Source organism: Cydia amplana, chromosome 2 (assembly GCF_948474715.1).
Source record: "Cydia amplana chromosome 2, ilCydAmpl1.1, whole genome shotgun sequence".
Classification (NCBI taxonomy): Eukaryota; Metazoa; Arthropoda; class Insecta; order Lepidoptera; family Tortricidae; genus Cydia; species Cydia amplana.
Genome location: NC_086070.1, coordinates 26,298,620 through 26,317,107, shown reverse-complemented (window position 1 = coordinate 26,317,107; position 18,488 = coordinate 26,298,620). Strand labels below are relative to the sequence as shown.

The window sequence follows — 18,488 nt, the reverse complement described above, 5'->3', positions numbered from 1 at the left end:
CACACGGACAACAATTATAAAGTGGGTATGCGTGGGCGAGCGTAGGCGCAGATGATACAACTTTATTCAATTCATTGCAATACATGTATTTGCAATACAAGTACGAGTAGAAGGACAGCCAACTTATTGCAAAAAACATAACCTTTACAAAAAATATTGTTGATAATCATTCTATTAGCGCTATTGTCACAAGGAAACTTGATCATATTCGGGAATTAGCGCTTAGAATTTTTTTCTTGATTTAAAAAAGACAATTAAAGTGCAAAAGTGCATGGCTATTATATGCATGGCCTTGCAATTTTGAAGCTCGCATTACTCTTTCACTTTACTATGCTGTATTTAAAAATAGATGGACATTAGGAAAAATACTTGAAATAAGAAGAAGAACAGGTTTTTCAAAAAAATTGTAAAGGGACTTAGTAAATAGCTGTCTCGAAAGTGGCATCCCGTGAACAAGTCCCATAGAAATAGCCACCAAAAAGGGTCCTGTCCTTAGAAAGATATAGTTTGATGGAATATTTCATACTGCGGAAAAACCAAGGCATAGGCAAGGTACATAATGTGGTCTTAATAGGATACGTTCGTGTGTTGCTAATTTTAGAGCAGCAGCGTCAATGTCAACAATTAAAGTGGGTGTGTCTTGATCTTACGTCAGTAGAGTCAACAGCATCTGATAACGACGCGAAATCATTCCATGACGAGATGCTATTAAATTTAACACTGTACATCTTAAAGAATCTAGGGTCTGCCAGGAGTCTGTGCTCTCCTCACTTGCAGTACTAGTAACTCCATCACCAATACCAACAAGATATATATTATGTAATTTAACTAAGTATTTACATAATAATTATAACTATTATCAGCACTCACTATCGCTGTGTCATCGTCAACTGGCATGTCGACTCGACAGAAACACGTATCAGAGTACTCTAAGATCCGGCTCCATATTTCTGAATCCATCGCATTGTTTTGTTTTTGCCACCAGCTTGAACTAGTATCCTGGGAATAAAAGTCCTGTCACTCCATACCTATGTAAGAAATATGTAATGCCTTTGTATAGCCAACACATATATCAAATATCATTTATTATTATCAGGCAACTAAGGCCCATAGATACATACCTTACAAACTAACATACATACTTACAATAATAAAAATCTTACTAGCTAAAAAATATTTTATTTCGGCGACACGGTGGTTTTCTGTTGTGTCGCCTGTTCCGGTGTAGGATTTGGCAGATTCCCACGGAACCGCCGAAACGCCACACTCTTGGGCCAGAAGTCCGCGCTCGCGATGGTTTCCAGCAGCGGCCGCGGCACACGCACCACGAACGAGGTGAAGTGCAGTGCACGTAATGGCGCGATCGCAGCTGGAACACTTTCAGCTCGTACCGGATCTTCTTGCGAACATATTCCACCACATCGTCAGCCGTGGCGGAAACGTGCAGGCGCGATACATATAGCGCCGTATTCGGCGTGGCAACTCTCTGATATAACCTGTCTGACTGAGTGAGTGTGAGTGAATGAGTGGTTGAATACCTACGAAGCTCTGATTTGTTTCCAACCCTAGGCACTAGAAGTATTGTCTTTTATTTGACCTTTTAATAATGTATTGTGATTTGTACACTCTGAATATTACAAACGATTAATCCCTAAATAACACTAATCCCGCTAACATTGCTACCTGACATAGGTACCTACCATTTTTGTAACATTGTAAATCTATGTTGTTCCAGATGTCCAGGTGTAAGGTCGCCTCCCTAATCTTCCAACACACGGTATCGTCGCGCGCGCACCTCACGCCAGAACTGGTGCTGCGTCTGATCACACCAGAATGCCCGCTGTGGACGGCGAGGGGGGAGGAGCTACCCTTCCCTGACCCCTTCTGGGGGTTCTACTGGCCCGGAGGACAGGCTACCGCCAGGTATGTCAGGCCCATCAGTTCGCCAGCATTATGTCTAACATGTACCTAGCCAAAACGTCGTTTTATGTTGTGGTGACTGAATGAGCTTCGAGAATTTGTCCCGGTTTCTCAACCTGAAAAACGGAGCTAATGCTCGGACTTTAAAATGGGATAATATAAATATGGAAATCATTGTGAAATATTTACTGATAGCAAAAAGTGATACTGTTTTGACAATAAATATCAGTATGTTGGCTTGTTTTTAAAATATTAGCAATGATAGCGATATCCACGAGTCTGTGGAAGCACGTAGAGATAATATGATAACAAACAAGGACAAATCTTTAAATTATCCTCTTTAAAATCCTTGTTTACTTAGTCTAGATAGTCTAGTTGGGCTAAGATATTATGATATGATATCGTCAGTAGGCTAACTGTGAATAAAAATTTCTATCTGAAACTCTTTAATCGTACCTTTTTTACGGGATCTTAGTGCTCAATAATTCTTTATTCCATAACCACTACTACTAATCTAATTTCACCAAGATTCTAACTGGCACATCATTATGACGGCGTGTAACTTGGCCTTTAGTGAAGCCAGCTGCTAGCTGAATGAAAAACAAAATGAAAAAAAGAAAACAGAAAACTAGAAATTAGACTCACAGAAAGATTTGTAAATATGTACGTCTAAATATAACTTTTAACTCTCGCACTAACCCCAAATGTGAAAACCCAACTCCGGTTGACATTACCCCGAATGTTAAAAAACAATTGAAATGCGGGGGTCGACAAATCGGTAATTTTACTAATCATTACCTACTTAAACCAGTGGTAAAACCCAAAATCATTGTTGCTTGTCACTGCAAAAAATGTTGACCTTTCTGCAAAAACTCAGACAGAATCGAAGCAAGACAATAGGATAGCACTGATATTGGGAAATACTAAATTATCATTTGACGTAGGTTGCTATGCTAATGTAATGCTAAGTACCTAATATTAAATATTATTTGGATTGTATATCGTTTTTAGGGTTCCGTAGCCAAATGGCAAAAAACGGAACCCTTATAGATTCGTCATGTCTGTCTGTCTGTCTGTCTGTCCGTCTGTCCGTCTGTCCGTCTGTCTGTCCGTCCGTATGTCACAGCCACTTTTCTCCGAAACTATAAGAACTATACTGTTGAAACTTGGTAAGTAGATGTATTCTGTGAACCGCATTAAGATTTTCACACAAAAATAGAAAAAAAAACAATAATTTTTGGGGTTCCCCATACTTCGAACTGAAACTCAAAAATTTTTTTTTCATCAAACCCATACGTGTGGGGTATCTATGGATGGATAGGTCTTCAAAAATGATATTGAGGTTTTAGGGTTCCGTAGCCAAATGGCAAAAAACGGAACCCTTATAGATTCGTCATGTCTGTCTGTCCGTCTGTCTGTCCGTCTGTCTGTCCGTCTGTCTGTCCGTCCGTATGTCACAGCCACTTTTCTCCGAAACTATAAGAACTATACTGTTGAAACTTGGTAAGTAGATGTATTCTGTGAACCGCATTAAGATTTTCACACAAAAATAGAAAAAAAAACAATAAATTTTTGGGGTTCCCCATACTTCGAACTGAAACTCAAAAATTTTTTTTTTCATCTAACCCATACGTGTGGGGTATCTATGGATAGGTCTTCAAAAATGATATAGAGGTTCCTAATATCATTTTTTTCTAAACTGAATAGTTTGCGCGAGAGACACTTCCAAAGTGGTAAAATGTGTGTGTCCCCCCCCTAACTTCTAAAATAAGAGAATGATAAAACTAAAAAAAATATATGATGTACATTACCATGTAAACTTCCACCGAAAATTGGTTTGAACGAGATCTAGCAAGTAGTTTTTTTTAATACGTCATAAATCGCCTAAATACGGAACCCTTCATGGGCGAGTCCGACTCGCACTTGGCCGCTTTTTTATAATACATGGATAAATTGTTAAAAAAATATTGTTTCTACTTAGTGCCCTACGTTTCTACCAATGCATTTTAAAGGTCTCAGAACGCCTACCGCGAACCACGTTCGACATGTTGCCTCTCTGTCGCACTTGCAAATTCGTACGTAAGTGTGACAGGGAGGTAACACGTCGAACGTGGCGTGGTTCGCGGTAGGCCCTCTGACCTCTCTCGGCCGATAGTGGAGAGGCGAATCCGAATCTTGAGGTTTTGCAGAAAACATAAATTCTTATAGTAATGTTCATACAATTATTTGATCAACTATTACTCCCATTCAATTGACGTTGAAAGCCAAAGGCCTAGACAGCACGGCTAGCATAGCAACAGCTCTAAATCATTAATAGTCATGTGGGAAAATGAGTTTCCAGTACCCGAGTACTTCCCCGTTTACATGCAAATGCAAATTAGATGTAGGTACTAGGTATACTTAGTCGACTCGAAAATATTAATCAGTTATGCAGACAATACTATGTCTGGAGTCGACGCACAACAACTGTGTCACCGGCGTAATTGGGTCCGTGATTTTTAATATGAGGATGGATGTCGGGAGGTGTATTGACACAACCAGATTCTAAATAAGACTACTCTTTATTCATAAGATCATTGATTATATAGCATTGAAATACACGTATATAAGCATGTATAGTTCTATATACTACATCTCCCACGGAGGGGAAAAAAAAAATTAAGTACAAGTTTTTTTTTTTTTGTTGAAATTATCATGCTTTAACAATGAAATTACCTATCTGATCTTATCATTACTTAAAACTAATTAGTATGTTAAGAGTTACAACTCTTGTTTACAATAATACAGACAATGCAGATCGAATTACAAATACATTTAATGCATCTACCACAGTAAAACAAAAATAGACAGTATGCTAACATTGCATCATGGTATGAAAGGCTTAGTTCTGTTTTTGTGAATTACATCATATTTACCATTTTTAATTATTTTTACATTGGGTGGAATGTCTTTTACTACAATATATGGTCCTGAATATAAGCTTTGGAGTTTATTACCAGTCTCGTTTTTTATTAAAATTTGATCGTTGGGTTTATAAGTAACTGGATTTATATAGGAGTCGTACCTGAATTTACGCTGTAATTTACTAGAATATAAGTTGTCACGTGCCTCTCTCTGTGTAACTTGTAAACGATACTTTAGTTCTTTTGGATAATCATCATAGTTATAAAGCGGGTCTATGGATATGACTAAGTTATTTGGTAAATTACATTGCTTACCGTAGACCAATTCGAAAGGGGTGAACTGCGTTTCCGAGTGCACTGACGTATTATAAGCGAAACTCCAAAAGGGAAGCCATTCACTCCAAGCCTCGGGGTGATTGTCGGTCTGTATGCGTAGAAATGCACCTAAATGTTTGTGTGAATTTTCCAGAGATCCAATAGATTGGTGATGATAAGCGGTAGAGTTAATTTGATTAATATTTAAAATTTTACATACCTCTTTCATAGTTGTGGAGATAAATTCTGTGCCTCTGTCAGTTGCTATGGTGTTTGGTATGCCATGTTGAAGTATGAAATTGTTTACAAAACATTTTGCAACCTCTGTAGAAGTTTTAGAAACAAGGGGATATGCACAAACGTATTTGGATAGTTCGCATTGTAAAGTTAGAATATATGAATGATTATAATTATCCTTATCTAGAGGGCCCACTATGTCTAAGAATATTTTTTCAAACGCAGAGTGCGCTGTTGACGTCACGACCATAGGTTCTTTTATCTGAACCGTATATTTTTGGCGCTGGCACTTTTCACACTTACTTACGAATTCTTTAATATCGTTTTCAAGGCCAGGCCAGTAATAGTACTTTTTCAAATTGTTATACATTCTCCTTATACCCGCGTGGCCACTCGTGGGTAAAAGGTGAAAATCATTAAGTATGACTCTTTTATCGTCTTTGTCATATATTCGCTTTACTTCATTTAATATATGTAGTTGTGGTCCGGACCAATCCACCATATTTTGTATTTCGCTAACTAATTTCTCGACAAATATATTATTATATTTATTTTTAATGAAATATATGTCATCAACTTTTATTTTCTTACATAACTCACTAAGTTCTCTCACAAAAGCGGCTCGCGTCAGTTGTGATTGAGATACTTGTTTAATATAAATTGTCTTTCTTTCCTGGCTATAACATAATGTTTTACTCTCGTGATTAATTCGTTTTTCTCTTTTTAACCTATCTATACTTTTTATATCTAGAAATCTCAACTCTACGGAATCCTTCGGTTTGCTATGTGTTGCTACAACTCTTGGTTGATCAGACCTGTCGTCAGTAGAAACCATATCAACCGGGGATACCGCATCCATCCTTCTTTTCTGCGCTCTAGTCATCACGTTAATTACATGTTCATTCATTTCTTTCAATTCCTCTGACGTAATGCGTATCCGGGACAATGCGTCTGCAGCCACGTTGTCCTTGCCTTTCACATATTCAACCACGTAATCGTACTCTTCTAATGCCATTCTAAATTTTAATAATCTACTCGAGGGATCTTTCATATTGAATAAGTACACGAGAGGTTTATGATCGGTACATATTTTAAATTTACGCCCGTACAGATATGGCCTAAAATGTTTAACTGCCCAAACCACGGCGAGCAATTCCTTTTCCACTGTAGGGTATTGAATTTCTGCTTTATTTAAGCTCCTACTTGCGTAAGCTATGGGTAATCTATTTGAATTAGACATAATTGCACCTATTGAAAATTTGGAAGCATCTGTTTGTATAATATATTCATTTTCCTCTGAAAAATCAGGATATTGTAAAACTGGTGGTGATACCATGCAGTCTTTGAGGCATTCGAATGCTTTTTGACAGTTATCATCCCATTGAAACTTAATATTTTTTCTACATAACAAATTCAAGTAATAAGCTTTTTCGGCAAAATTTGGAATGAATTTTCGGTAATAATTTGCGAAAGCTACAAAACGTTTCACCTCGTCTGTGCTTTTAGGAACTGGATAATTCTTCATAATTTCAATTTTAGCTGGATCTGGCAACACTCCATTACCTGATACGACATGTCCTAAATAAAGTATATCTTTTCGCAAAAAATCACATTTTTCCGGATTCAATTTTAAATTTACGCTTCTAAGTCTTTCAAAAACATCCTGTAAATTTTTGTTGTGTTCATTTAAATTACGGCCGAAAATTATGAGATCATCTAGGTAAACAAAACATTTTTGATAAGTTAATCCAGCCATTGCCATGGTCATCATCCTGGAAAATGAATTCGGACTAGTTTTACACCCTTGAGGCATGCGAGTCATTTGCCATCTACCCCCACAGAAAGCTGTATATTTTCTACTGTCTGGCTCTAACTGGACGTTGTAATAACCCTGATTTAAGTCTAAATGGGTAAAGTAAATACTACCGGATAACGAATCTAAAATCTCTGTAATATTGGGAAGCGGGAATTTATCATCTGTAATACAATCATTAAGTTTACGGTAGTCCACTACTAATCGCCATTTCTTGTTTCCACTGCTATCCGATTTTTTAGGCACTAGTAATATTGGGCTTGACCACTCGCTTCTGCACGGCTCTATAATACCTTGTTCCAACATACTATCTAACTGTCTTTGTACTTCACCTTGTTGTTTTAAAGTAATTTTATGCTTATAAATGTTCGTTGTCGTTAATTTGTCCCCTGGCAAATAAAAAATATCACAGTATTTTGCACACAATTTCTCAATAGAAATTTGTTCCTCTCTATTTAAGTGACTAATCTTTAAATAAGAAAACATCTTTTTAACCCGTTCCGCATTTTTATGCGTTTCGCCAAACATACATACATCGTAATCACTTGCTTTGTGAATAGTCGGGTTTAATTTGTTAATAGTCAAATCATTTTCAGTCGTATTAAGCAAACGAATAGGTATCTTTCCATTATTAGGTTTCACTAATGCACTAGCCATAAACAATCCGGGTTGAATCTCATTCGCGCACACCACACATTCCTCTTCCATATTCGTCTTTATGTAACGTATAGATTCCGACCTAGCCGGTACCGTCAAACGGTTGCTATCCTCTATAAATAGCGGTAATATTATTTTACAATCTAAGCCATTCCTTAAAGTCAAAGTGCTATCATAGTAGTCTATAGTTGACGTGTACTTTCTGAAAAAGTCATGTCCTAAGATGCCGCCAGCCGTACATGGCAAAGAATTGAAAACATAAAACTTTTGATTAAGGCTATGATCTCCATAATTAAGGTCTAAGTAAACATATCCGATAGGTTGGACTTTGCCGCCCAATCCGCTGACTACTACATTATCGTTATGGATTGGAATATTCTGATTATGTATGTACTTATATTTTATAGCACATATGGTAGAACCCGTATCAATTAAATATTGACTCGAAATACCGTTACCAAAAGATAATTCTACATAACTATGTTTCTTATTGCTGTTAATTAAAATATATTCTTCAGTCACGAAAAAACTGATTCTCGTTACTATTCGACACGTTACTATCCGTCATTACATGTACTTGCTGTTGACTGCGTATCCCATTGTTCCTAGCTCTGTTGGAATAGAATTGGGACCTACCTCTATTCTGCTGGTAAGGCCTCGTTGCTCCTCGGGCAGCCGCAGGTTGGAAGCCACGTCCCGTGCCTCGCTGTCGGCTACTGAACCCGTACCTTGCCGGTTGATGGCCGCGTGTTGAGTACGACCTTCCACGGTGTCCCCTAGAGTATGAGGATGATGGGCCTCTGAAATATCTCGAATTATAATTATGATTACGTGCCATTGTCAAAATCCCTTCAGACGTACTTGGAGTGGACCGGTCGTAATCTATGGCAGCTTGAACTGCATCTTTTAGGGTGGTAAAATTCCGCGCAGCGATTATAGTGCTGAGTCTGCGATTTCGCAGCCCATCAGCGAAGCTCTGAATAGCCTGGCGTTCATTTAAGGGTCGCAATACCTTATAATTATCGGCATTATCACCCGCCTGCGACAAAGTAAGATCGACAAACATTTCTGCTAATTGTTTACCATAGTCATCGATAGACATTTCGTTTTGTTTTAAACTTAAGAGTTGTTTTTGTAAACATGGCACTGACTTTTTTGGTAAAAGCTCATTTTTCATATCCGTGATTAAAGCGTCAACGGTAGTATATTCTGGTAGCAGCTTTAGTTTAGCTGACTGAGAAAGCCTACTTTTTAAGACGAAGGTTACCAGTTTCATTTTTGAATCGTTATCGAGAAGTGATTGATAATACTCAATACCGTCAATTAAATTCTGAATTTCATTAATATCATCTTTCATTACTGGTAATAAACTCAAAGCCGTTTTTAAGTTAAACTTCTCCATCTCGGACATATTAGTATCACTACACAATTCTAAAATTTCTGCATACAATGCATCAAACTGGCTACAAAATTTCTTTATAGGTATAAGATCGTCGTTTTTTATGCTCTCCTCAATTTCTTCTAAACTATCCAAAAAAGTAGAATAATCAGCATGCACAGCTTGTGCTTCAATCAACTTATTTTTAACAATTTGTCCTACTCTTCTCTTAGGACCGATTTTAATTAAATATTGTCTTATAACAGTTAGCTGCTTAATTAAATCTAATAATTCATCTGCCATACTAATTCATAATTAAAATTAAAACATATATTCGCCTTAAGCTATTGCTACGTGATATGCTAATTATAAACCAATTAAGTTCTAATCTTACTCATTGTCCGGTGAGTAGGTACAGACGGCTACACATGGCACAGACGGTTACAACGCGCACTACACTTTACACTGCACTTTTTATTTCGACGCTTTTGTTCATTGAGCTGTATATAGTCCGTATTCCGCTACAAAAGTTCAAACACGCACGTAGTTAAACCTCGTTTTCCGATTTCGGCGTCCGGCGAAAAATCGAGCTCCTCAATGCGTGCCCGCGAATCTCCTCACGTATCCACCTTTCGTGGCATCTTCTATAAAAGTAGTATGCAGCACCCAAGCATATGATACCAAAGATGCATACCACCACGACGAGCAGAATATTTGTGGTATTTATACTCTTAACCACCTCGGCGCTGTTGCTGGAGCCCCCGGCAGCATTCTGGGCTATAACGACCTCTTCTTTTGTTTGCGAAGACCCCATCTTCGTTCCACACTTATAATTTCATATTTGCAATGAGTCCCATGTCGAGCACCGTCTTTAATTTTGTTTTTCACAGCCAAAGATTTAGTCCTTGATAAATAAATGTAACACTTTCGCGCGCGGTAGTCACGGTCGCGGACGTCGCGATAGGCAGCGCGCAAAGCGCTGCGATGGCAGGATCGCCATATGAGGATGGATGTCGGGAGGTGTATTGACACAACCAGATTCTAAATAAGACTACTCTTTATTCATAAGATCATTGATTATATAGCATTGAAATACACGTATATAAGCATGTATAGTTCTATATACTACATTAATTCAATTATTTATTTTCGGCTTGATCGAGAAACGTCACCTATGGCGTACCTTGAATTTTGCAAAACCCCTTTTATGATTATTATCATCAGTGCTGCAGCCGAAAGCTATTAGCCTCGGCACCATTTCAAGCGATCATTCTATTGGTATCCATTTTATTTCCGGATAGGTATTGTTCAGTGTTGACAATGTCTTATGTGGCCTACTCAGTAGCATCTTTTCTGGGCTTCCCCCTTCTTCCAGAACCATATCGTTAATTTAATCAAGACATGTCAAGACAGATGAATTACTTGCGGCTAATAGCCGGCATTTATTATCGAATGCTCATGCTACTCGTATTTGGACTTCAGATCGAGTAGTCGTCAGAATTAAAAGCAATTGCCACCCGATCAGGATTATTGAGAATACATGTAGAACGGCTGAACTAATGTGAAAGACTTTAAAATACTTCGTACTCATGCCAACTATACATTGAGCAATAATAAGTATACAATTAGGTACTGACTTGCCGTCGTTTTAGCATATCTTGCCGGGTTTTTCCGACCGGTTTCCTTAATATCCTCCGCCTTAGATCTGCGTAACGCACTCTTTGGATTCCACTTGCGTACCTTGTGACGTCTGGCCTTATTAGCTTGGAAACATACTTACGTAGAATTTTTATTTTGAATCTGATTAGGGATAAGGAAACTTTGATCTTGTTGACTTGACTTTGATCTTGTATGCTATCCTTGCCATATCACGTAAATAGGTATAGTACCTATAATTTAAACTTCTCCTAATATATTAAAGCACATATTGTAGGTTGGGTTGGTTTTGCTTTCGATTGTAATAAGCGCAGCGAAATTAACTAGTGGGATGCTTTTTGCTGCCAGAAATTCATCAAAAACAACTACATATTATGTACCGCTACACTCAAAAGTATCTGATCTGATTCATCATCATTTAGGAGCCCGCTCTTGTCGATGAATTAGTTGACATTATACCTGCTTCTCTGCTATTGTTTTGAGCTCTTCTTCTCGTGTCGATGGTTTCAGACTTTCAGACTCTGCGGGACGACTTTTTTGAGCTCTTGAAATGTCTTTTCCTCAACGTTTGTTCTCTTCTTTCTACAGCCTCATTTTTTATAAATCTTTCTTCCTATTACATCTTCTCTAAGTTAAGTTACCCAATGTCGTATCTATTCTGTTTTCTGTTCTTAATAGTAATGATTAGAAATATCTTCATTTCTACTCTACCAAATGCAAATTATAATCCTTATCAATTGTTAAACACACAAATTAGTGCAGGTACAAAAATGACTTTATTCATAAAACTTTACGGGCCTGATTTTGTTAAATTATGTTTTATCCCTTTCTTACAAATTCATAAGTCAAAATTACAAATAAGGACAAACGATTATTAGCTAATTGAGGTTTGTAGCGAGTTTATGAATAAGGGGGTTATATTATAGTCATTATTTTCACAGATTAGATTAGATTTCGTGCCATTTGTCACATTTGTGCCAATGTGTGCTTAGTGTTTATATTTAGATCCGATTATACATGGTCACGTGTAGGGTTTTCACGACGTATGGGACGAAATGTATGGGAATAACCGCGGATCCGGATCCAGATCTGGATAATTTCATACATTTGGAATCCGGATTGCAAACCCTAGTCACGTGTCATTGAACAGTTCTTACTGAATGGACTAGAGCACAGCATGACGACTGGCCATGACCACTTTATCCATGAATGAAAATTCTTAGAAAAATTCACATCTCACGAGACCGCAAACCGTTCAAACCAATACAAACCTAATACTATCAGACATAAAGTTGAAATTCAACTACCTATCCGTGGCCTTTCAATACAGCGTGATACAGTTGTCGATTTAACCGAAATCAAACTCTACTCTTATGGTATAAGGTTAACATTGTAATGGAGTTAGTTGTCTTAATGTGAGTCACCCTGGGGTTTTACAAATCGCCTTATCTGTGAATTATTGATAACGGAATTGTTGAACGAATACCTTAACGTGGATTTCTTCGAATGGAGCAAAACAAACGATTTCCAATATGTTTGTATTGTTTTTTCGATAATTGCTACTGATAAGAGATAATAATTGTATGGATGCGGATGTAGTCTATATTTAGACTTTAATCTTAATCTGGGATCAATGGTCTTATTAGTAATTAATTAAATAGGAGGCGTATTCTGAATGTAATAACAGGTTATGAATTTGATCTGGATTTGTTATGGATATGGTCTCTCAGTGGTTAATTAAAGTGACGTTCTGACGTTTCTTCAACCAGAAAATGACGTGACAGAATTTTTACTTTTTAGTCATCTTTATTTCGGGAACGATTTTTTCTGCTCTATTTATATTAACAAAACCAAGCGAGGAACCCACAATTTTTGAGCACCTCACGCATATGAAAGGTTAATTTAAATTAATTCTATTAAGCCCTAAGTGAAGTGTTAATTATCGATTGGGATTTAGTATATGTCCCATCCACGTGGTTAAAATATGTTTTTTTTTTGTAATTTTAACAAATCGTAACTTACCTACTTTTATGCATGAAAAGCAAAAATCAATGAAACTTTGCATTGCAAACTATTTGTTTTGAGCACCATCTCGATTAAGTAGATAACTAACCTTTTCAATGATAAGATACGTAATACTAAACATTATATGAATATTCCACCTTATTCCAACCAAATAAGGTTCTAAGTTGTTTACATATTTTTGATGTCGACTGTTCGTTCAACCTAAATTCCTTCGTATGAGCCATTGAAGGACTCGCAAGACAAGGACGACCTACTACTTTCACCTATTAAAGAAAGGGATAGGGCTAAATATTCAGGACATTGTGGACGGAGAGAGAAATATGATTTCACTATGAGTGCGAATGAGAGGTTTGTGTATGTGATGAAAGAAAGGGACAGTTAGTATGAGTCATCCTGAAATTCGGGAATATGCTAGAGTGAGTCATACTAGGGATAGGAATTCTTGGAAAAGATGCGTAACTGAAAACAAGACATTTGGAGATATTTTCTTATTGTTAGAGGACGCAAAAGGTCGGGTTCTTTGAACGTTTTGGATCAAAAAACAGTCGGTTTGATTGGTTGGATTATGTTGTATAGTTCAATAGAAAGACACCGCAATTGCAAGAGTCCGTCGGCTACGGTAACTACTTAGCATCAGGCGTAATGTATCACTGTGTGTTTATTTTCCACTTGTTATAAATAATTGACTTCTGAAAAAGTATTTTAATCCTGCCTGCCTGGGGCACTGGAGGCCTTGGTCACTTTTTCTTAGTATATGACATTTATTCAAAGTTTATTTTAATCCTGTTTAGCATTTGCAGAACATGTCATCTGAATTGTTTTTATTACGAATACGTGCATTCGCCATCCGATATATTGGTGCGCGGCCGAGGTGCTCAAAAATATCTGAACGCGCACTCTAGCGCCTTGACCATAGAGGCGTGTTCAGATATTTGTAAGCACCCTGCCCGGTCCAATATATTATAGATCTGATCGCGACTGTATAAAGTTATTTATGTATTGAATTGCATGATATTGTGCAATAAGTTCATTTGTAAATAATTACAGGATGTACTTAGGTCTTGTGGTAAAATATGGAAGCGCTCATTTAAATGTGAATGACCCGTCATCGGGTCACTCTTTTGCTACCTATTTATGTGTTATTTATTTGTTATTATTATTTATTTATTCTACTTATATTCTAACATTTTACACGGACCACTCATCTTCTCACTTACTTATTTCCTCGCTCGTAACTCACCGTGTACTTGTACAAGTACTAAATTTAATTCGAGTTTCTAACTCTTATAGAAATAGAAGAACATTCCTAATACAAAAGCGCAAAAGCCTGTTAATCCAGGGGAATACCCTGGATGACCTAATACAGCCACTATAAACATTTTTTTAGCTAGGACTAATGACTGATGATATTCTACAGGGGATTCTCCGAGTCCTGCATGATAGGTTTTTTTTTAAATATTGTCCGGCAGGCCTTTGCCAGCAATGGGATACAATACAACAGGCTCGTAATAAATAAATAAATATTACGAAGAAAGCAATTTCAATTCCATCGAATAGCTCATACCGAGCCGAATTACGAATTCCTCTAAATCAGATAAGCTGTTGGCACGAGGCCAACCTGCCACTACACGACTATTAGAAAACAGTACCGCAAGTCTCACAAATTGATACAAAATTTGTAATAGGTAGATGGATGCATTTTGATCTTTACCTTCAAATTATATTAGGCTTTTGAATTATTTGAGGTGTAACGCAACTCTTAGCATCAAACAGTCTTTTCTAGACCTCGAATAAGTATGTATCTCCTAGAAGGGGTTCCTTGCCTTGCGCTGTATGTATACTTTATTGCGAGCTACCCCCATACCCTTACAGAGGCTTACCCGCTAAGAACTCTTTAAGAAGTCGTAGTAGCAATTTGCTGAAAAACATTACTATTAAAATCGCTCAGCTGAGGATTACTCTACTGCGTTTCCCACCCTACAAGTTCAAGGCTTCGGCCTCGAGCAATGCCCGCCGGGGGCGCGGCTCGCAGGAACTATGTCAAACCTGACTCATGTTGAACAAACATCTGCAGCTACACTGGAGAAGTGTTCATAATTATCTGCACACAATAAGACCGCGTTAACCAAGACCACGAGATCACCCACACCCATGCAAAACTCCCAAAAGCGCTCTTTTACTCGTAAAATAACACTGAGAGCAGCACCGCAGCACTCGATCTGTAGCATCCTATGCTATTTTTTTACTACAAACTACAACAGCCCATGTTGAACCTGTTCCACAACAGTCCATGTGGAACCTGTTCCGTCCATGTTGTTCCAATCTAGTAGATACATATTTAGATAAGTGACCCTTTTGTGTCAATTACACAAATATCCAAACAAGTTGCATTTTAATACCACAACCCCATTGCAACATCAAGCATCACCCAGAAATTGCGACTCGTGGTGTAAAGTTGAAGGTCGCAAAGACCGTTGACCCAGCGCAAGGCTGACCTTCGGATTATGTCACCCCCGACTCACAGCTGAGTAACGACTTCAAGTACCTAATCTGTAATTGCACAAATGGAGTGCTTTTTCACCAACGGCGAGAAGCCGAGAATTCGACTAGCTGTCGTTTAGCGTAGGTGCGCCCAATAAATGAAATTTATAGATGAAATTGGTGTATACAGGACTAATTATTAGGGTGATTACTATAATAGTAATTGGCCCCTCCATTGTAATTGGCCACTCTTAGGAATAAGACTTCAATTGCCTTGATTGTTTCTGCTTTACTATGGAGTGGCCGATGACTATAGCAGTACCTAGGATAATCGGTATTAAATTTTGCCAGTTGACTTTTCACTTTTTCCCGTTCCACACAACGACGGCTGGCGACGACTGCGGCGCGGCGGTCAATGTTGATTAAACAAGGATATTATTAAGGCATAAATTATTTAAAATATTAGGATACCTATTAAAAATAAGGTGACCAAGAGAGCGATGTACACTTCTTCAACTACCAGGCACCAGCATTATCATTACCTACTGCAACAGTACTCTATGAGTATATTATGTAAGATCAGACAGTAAAAGAAAATCTTTCTCTATCGTTGCTACCCGCGCCTCTACTTTGACCTTCACGAGTCTTCTTTATGGCAAGTTCAAGGTCGCGTGCGTCGAGGCCGCGACCTTCGGAGAATTGTGTCATCGGCTGACTAGGGTAGGTATAATGTCAAGAGGTTGACGAATTAGTAGAGATTATGATCGATGAAATTAACGACTATAAGTAATGCTAAGTTATGCTAAAGGATATATAGCCTGGCAAAAGGATCAGTCTGAAAATCAACGCTGGGCTGTGGGCATTACCAGCTGACCTAGCATACGACGGTATCCTTTTACCAAACACTATAAATGTACCATACTTTAGTTTTAAGTTACCATACTGTTCTGTTCCTTCCACTACTGTACTGTTTTTGTGTTCTGGTAATAAACGTATTTTTATTTATTTATTTATTTAAGTAATAAAGTGTACATAAGTGTATATACTTCAAAAACTGGAAAAAATTTAAAGATAGTGGATAAGGTATTTGGTATTAAGAAGTCGCTGTTTTCAAAGCAGTCAAAATTGGGCCGAAAAGTTTGGGAAGGTTTATATATATATATATATATATATATGTCGGAGCGAGACACCAGAAAGACGTATTGCAGCATTACAGTTCATAGTTAGACGCCTGTATAAAATCGATTAGCAATGTTTGGCGTATTGTTGAACTAAAATGACAGGTAGAAGGCTTTGGAACGTCAAGATGTGTACCTATCTTGAGTGAACGTAGGCACGGGCAGGCATTTTTGTCGTTATGTTGGTAGACTGGTCAGGCAGGTTTACCAACTTGAATTGGAGGCGGGAGCGGTTGGCTCCGCCGCGGGAACTGGCTTCCTTCTTCTTGATCGGACCGCGCTAGAGATCGGACGTTAGCCAAGCTCGTGCCTAATTCGCTACGTTCCTAAGGCTTACACCTGAAGGATTATTCTGAAAGCTTATAGATTCTCACGTTCTTTAACCGTTTAGCTAAGTGTTTTATTCCAAGTGTTATTTTGATTTCTTATGTGCCATTAGAAGCTTACTTTTGTAAAATAAAGATTTGAACGGTTTCATGTGATCTTTTTATTTTGATTCAAATAATTTTGGAATAGTGATTGGTTGTTTTGATTATTTAGTACTGAATTATAGTAGGCACTAGTATGGTTAACGAATCTGGATGTTTATTTCATGCGTTGGTAGCATACCTACTATTTTGGCTGTGAAGTAATACATCTAGGTACTACCCCCACGCGCCCACCGCCATCGGGACCATCCGTCGCCGACATCAGCAAGTGGGATCGATGCGTAAATTCATGTATTGCTTACACAGCCACCTGGGAGCTTGGTGTATTTCTGGTGACCTACATTCCTTAATCTGGACACGTGGTAAATGGTAAGCTCACGTGTCTAACCTTCATTGAAAGGTGAGTGCAATTCATTGTTATTTGGTGAGAATTATTGTGAAATTGTGAATTATGATTGGGGCTGTCGAACAGAGTGGTCGTGACGTGACGTCATCTCTAGTATCGCCACGTCTCTTTATAATTAATTTTTGTAATCCATTTAAATTGAAGCGATCTTGAGTTATTTTGATTTGAAATCCATACTGTTAATTAAAACCAAGTATTAGCTATCACGACGTGATATTATTTCATCGCTCACTTGTGAATCTACCCTCAATAATTGATTTGAACATACAATTAATTTTTAAAATCCATTAAAATCTAAGTGATCTTAAGTTATTTTGATGTGAAATCCATATTGTTAATTAAAATCAAATATTGGCTGTCGCGACGTGATATTATTTCATCACTCACTTGTGCATCTACCCTCAAAAAATATTTTTTTTTTTTTCATTAAAATACAATGCACCGTTAGAAATTGATCCTGCTGATTTGCCAATGCAAGGATTATGTAATCTTTACCCTGTAACGTTTAGTAATTAATAAAATTGTGACAAATTATTGCTCGTAATGCCGTGATAGAACAAATCGTGCATACTATGGAAACATGAGCTACGCATATGAAAATTAATGTTACAGTGTCCTGCAGCCAGAGCCGAGCGAACTTGCAGACACCATTACGCCCGTGACACAGAAGCAGCTGTGCAGTATCTTCTGTGCTGAAGATTTGGAAATAAAAGGACAGGTTTCGTTCTAATTGTTTATTAGTGAATTTTATTTTGAGTGTAATGGCGAAGCATAACAGTCGAACGTAACTAATAAGCTGTCACTTTTCGTATTGGCCCATTTACCGTGTTACTTATTTTTGGAACACGCGTTTGTTTGTTCATGGAATTAAATAAAACGCACTCATTGAAGTTTAAATTTTATTCTGAGATTTTTGAAGTCCCGTATACATTGGAAACATATTTTTTTGTGTCTGCTACCTTGCATTTCATAAACCTGTTGAGTTTAGCCTGCATACATGATAAACCTGATACCGTGCAAATGATGATTTCAGTAACAGCCAGCTATGTTGAACCACATCGTGTCTCTCGCAATCTGCCCCAGCAACGGCA

At 37.7% G+C, this 18,488-nt stretch overlaps 1 protein-coding gene across 1 annotated transcript in view; it reads left to right on the top strand.

Moving 5' to 3' along the window:
• LOC134661480 (electron transfer flavoprotein beta subunit lysine methyltransferase-like) overlaps positions 1 to 18,488 on the top strand; it is a 47,795-nt gene that overhangs the window by 23,150 nt on the left and 6,157 nt on the right. Inside the window, exon 2 of the mRNA XM_063517593.1 lies at positions 1,736 to 1,923. Coding sequence (XP_063373663.1) covers positions 1,736 to 1,923 — 188 coding nt within the window. The remainder of the gene's footprint in view (positions 1 to 1,735; positions 1,924 to 18,488) is intronic.